The 4,559-nt window shown below is 36.5% G+C and overlaps 1 protein-coding gene across 1 annotated transcript; it reads right to left on the minus strand.

Annotated features, from left to right (window-relative positions):
- Nucleotides 1-587: 587 nt before the first annotated feature.
- On the minus strand, nucleotides 588-2,564 carry LOC117926888 (pentatricopeptide repeat-containing protein At2g42920, chloroplastic). The gene has a single exon (XM_034846190.1). It carries the CDS (start codon nucleotides 2,430-2,432, stop codon nucleotides 831-833), a length of 1,602 nt encoding a protein of 533 aa, XP_034702081.1. The 5' UTR covers nucleotides 2,433-2,564; the 3' UTR covers nucleotides 588-830.
- Between the last annotated feature and the right edge of the window lie 1,995 nt (nucleotides 2,565-4,559).

The raw sequence follows: 4,559 nt of genomic DNA on the forward strand, positions 1-4,559 counted from the left end.
TAAACCCTTTTCATTTGGTATACGCCAGTCAAGGGAAATGTTACCAAAATAGGGATTTGACCATCCCATCATCTGTGCGGATCCCCTAGATATTGCAAATGTTCTTCAAGGTTGAAAAATGGACTTGGGTTATTGAGAAGTTCAAGCTCTGCCCAGGACATACTGACCTGTCACTAGATGAGATGTTATGGCCATTTTCTGATAGCTGAGCAACAGCAGAGTGATGAGGTATCAAGAACTTTGGAACTGAGAGGGGTATGGAATGCAGCTTAAAATTGTGAACATGGGTGAATTGCCTCATTTGCATTTGTTGTGGTAATACCCCAAATAATGCCATAGCTGCTCGAGGGGATACACTGACTTAATAGGGACTGCAGAATGGATGGCTAGATCGCATGCAGCTCCTTAGCGGAATGAAGAGTTAGTTTTGGATGACATGACACTTCAAGCTCATCAACTGTTAGAACTAGTAGATGTAGGCTCAAACAAACAATAGATTGAAGTAACAAAAGCTTCACATGCTTTCACAAGGACCTGTTTTCTATATTTGCAGTTACTCCAAATGCTTGAATTCGACCACTGGAAAATTAAAAAACATGTACATATTTGAATTAGTGAAAGTATTGACACAAATGAAGCAACATCATACCAGTTCAATCCTCTATACATTCAAGAGTATTTTTGTGAAAAAGCAGTGGTTTTTTCTTTCTGAGAGCATTGTGGGGAACCAAAAGAGATGCTATGTCATGCTATCATATATTCTGGAATTGTTTCAGATCCATATGTGATTTCTTGTGTTCTTTTTACTGCGTTCAGGCTTAGTCCATCTCTCAAAACATCATCCCCAACTCATTCAATAAAGAATAGACCTCTTGTGCTTGAGGATGGAGCCTTCCACCAGCTACAAACTCATGAATTTCCCCATTCACTTCAATCAAACTACATCCTGGTTCTTTCTCTATCTGTTTCTCCTTCATGGAAAGCCTTTGCTCCATCGCTTCCTCAAACTGATCAGAGGCAGCATAAATATTCGAAAGAAGTACATAACCACAGCTGTCAGTTCCATCCAAATCAACTATATGCTTTGCTGCCCTTTTGGCCAACTCAACATTTCCATGCTTCCTACATGCTGAGAGTAAGGAACTCCAGATAATAGCATCTGGGTTTACTGGCATATTTCTTATTAGCTCTTCTGCTTCTTCAAGTAGTCCAGCTCGGCCAAGTGTGTCAACCATGCAACTGTAGTGCTTAATAGATGGTTCGATCTTATAGGTCTTGCTCATTAATGAGAAGTATTCTTTTGCTTTATCTACCAAACCTGAGTAGTTACAAGCTGTTAAAACACCAACAAAAGTCACATCATCTGGCCTCAGATTTGAGCATTCAAGCCTTGAGAATAATTGAATTGCTTCATTCTCACAACCATTCATGGCTAGGCCCAAGATCATGGTGTTCCAACATGACAATCCTTTGAGGGGAGCCATTTCAAACACTTGAAAAGCCTTTCCAATGCTTCCACATTTGCAGTACATGTCTATAATCGATGCTGTAACAATCACATTCAGTTCAAAATTGTTCTTCCTTATATAATCATGAGTCCATTCCCCTTGCTTAAGTGCTCCTAATCGAGCTGAAGCATTCAACAAACTCACCATTGTAAACTCGCTTGGCTTAATCCTCTCTTCTTGCATTTGGCCAAAAAGGTCCAATGCCTCCCTCAACCTTCCATTCCTAACATACCCACTAATCATAGAGTTCCAAGAAACTGTATTCCTCAGCGGCATTTCATCAAACAACTTTCTCGACTCATCAACTTCCCCACATTTAGCAAGCCCCATAATCATTGAATTCCATGCAACAATGTCGAAATCCATTCTTTCATAAAATGCTTTCCACATCTCACTCAAGAACCCGCAATTCGCATACATATAGATGATTGTGTTCCTAATAAAAGGATCGAATTGGAGGCCTAGTTTTATCACTCTCCCATGGAGCTGAGCTCCATAATGAGCAAGACCAAGTTGTGCATAAGCCTTAAAAACAGAAGGATATGTGAGCCTATGTGGCTGCACAGATGAAAAGATTAACATGTCAATGAAGAGTGATATGGCATGGTGCGGGGTTGAGCTTTGAGAGAAGCCCCTAATGATAGTGTTCCAAGAGAAGAGGTTTGGGCTATGGATTTGAGTGAAAACCAAGTAAGCATAGTTGATGTCACCGCCCGGGGAGGTGGCGCAGAAGGCCAGGACAGGGCTGACAGCAAGAGGGTGTTTGGCCAAGCCAGTTTTGAGGAGATGGGCATGGATCTTTTGGAGGTCTTTCATGGTGGTGCAGTGTTTTTCCAGTATGGAGAGGTGTGGATGGTCTGAGATGAATTTGGATATGGAGGTTGATGGTGATGGTGAAGTCAATGAGCATGAAAATGATATCATTGCTTACAGTTCTCGTCTTCTGTTGATGACCATATGGTATCCTATCCTCTTGGAGGGAAGTACAGTGAAGCAATGACTGGAGGAGAGGGTTCAATTAGGTCAAAGGTAGTTTTTGGAAGCTAGAGACTGAGTAATAAAAACTGGATGAGAAATAGATTTTTGTTAATGCACTACACCTTTATAAGGGTAGAAGTTAAGCATTTTTGACTTGAATGATAATGAGAAAAAGCAGTTAGGTTATTGATCTCCATGGTAACCCCTATACCTATTATACAATACAAGTAATTTTGTTGTAAGGTGTAAGTAGCTTGATCAAAGAAAGGATGATGTCAAAAGAAAGCATTATGTCATTTAGAATGTGATTGAGAGTGATTCTTAAAAACGTTGATAATATTTTTAACACTTGAATTATACAAATTTTCAAGTATTATAAATATTAAAAGCGTTTCATAAAATTACTACAAAACAGACTATTACTATGATGGTATTGTAATAAAACTTATTACATTTCGGCACAAAGTGATACATGTAACCTTTCTAGTAGGCATACCTGAGAACTTTTGTTCTCAAATTTGTTGGTCTGATCCGATTAGAGTAGTTAGTCATCATTCCTAAATAATAATATTGCTCATAATAATGAAAAGGCTCTTAGTTCAAATGATAGGGAAATGACACCATAAATGACTAATTATTTCAATTGAAGTGATTTAAAATTTTGAATTAATTTGAAAAAAATAAATAAAGTCCATGATGTGGTGGGCTATAGCATATAGAAGTTTAAAACTTGATTATGGAGGAATTAGTGGGATAAGTGGCTTTATGAAGAGCCCTTATTTTTTTTTTAGTTCTTTTGGATGGATGGGTGGCATGGTACTTAAAGATCATAGGTTAGTTTTAGGCTTTTAAAAGTAAGGAAGCCGAGAATTTTTCCTTTTTTTTTGTTTTAGCATAAGATAACTTAAATTAGTCACGATTTCATTATGATTTTATTGATGGGAAACAATCTTTCATCTTTTCCTATCCTTTAAATTCAAATTGGTAATTTGATCGAGACGACAATATCTAGTCTCTACAAGGCCTCTACCCTTTGTTGTGTTTTTTTTTTTTTTTTTACCATTCTTATCCAATTTAGGGAAGTCTAATCAATATCTAAATACCAACGGAGCATCATCATTCAAGAAATTATAGAGAATTTACGTCATATAGACCATGTCACACTAGCCTAGTAAACTAATAACAATGTAATATCTAGCATATACACCAATAGATGGAGAATATTAGATCAACACTCACACAAGTCAAAGTAGTTGTTGTGGTATGTGACTCATATTGAGTGAAAGACATATATGGAGAAAAATGGGCAAATACCAGAGTAAAGCGGAGTAGAATGAGAGGAGCATAGTTCCTCGAGTGGAATGGACCGAAACGACGACATTTACCATTCAAACTTGTATTTTTATTGTTAAGGGCAAACAATAGGTTGGGGGCTCCTCGTGGTACGGTTCAAGGGTATTTTTGAAATTTCAATACCTGAGAATTAATATAAATACCATTTTCATGTTACCCTAATTTAAAGATAATAAAAGTCTTTCTCCCTGTTTCTATGAACATAGATAATCTGTCAAACCACGTTAAATCTATGTGTTTTCTTTTATTTTTATCTAATTTCTTTATTATGAATTGCCGTAAGAAAATCAACAGTAGTCAAAGCTTGGCTTAGAGGTTTGAACCTAGTTTTTCAGTTTTAAAAAACAGTTAGGTATATCACCTTTGTTGGAAGAATTTGAGTATTTAGGAATCAGGACAAGTGTCTCAAAGAGGAAGAATTTGAGTATTCAAGGATGAGGACAAGTGTTGCAAAGACTAAACCAACACTCATAAGTATTAAATTACTCTTGCTATGCATATATCTTATCAACAAGTCTACTTTAAATCAATACCACTATTGGCCATGAAGTGGGAGATTTTATCACACTAATAAATATATATCCTTAGATATTAAATATAACAACAAATATATGGAGTTTTGAGCAAAAATAATGTATTTAAAAAAAATTCACAAACTAAACCTCATACCAAAATAATCCATATCAGCCATTTAAACATGCAGATGACTTAATATTTTTT

This window comes from Vitis riparia, chromosome 12, assembly GCF_004353265.1.
Source record: "Vitis riparia cultivar Riparia Gloire de Montpellier isolate 1030 chromosome 12, EGFV_Vit.rip_1.0, whole genome shotgun sequence".
In the NCBI taxonomy this organism is placed as follows: domain Eukaryota; kingdom Viridiplantae; phylum Streptophyta; class Magnoliopsida; order Vitales; family Vitaceae; genus Vitis; species Vitis riparia.

Excerpts from the sequence above, each read along its gene's own strand:
- LOC117926888 (XM_034846190.1), bottom strand. The coding sequence starts at position 2,432 with ATGATATCATTTTCATGCTCATTGACTTCACCATCACCATCAACCTCC.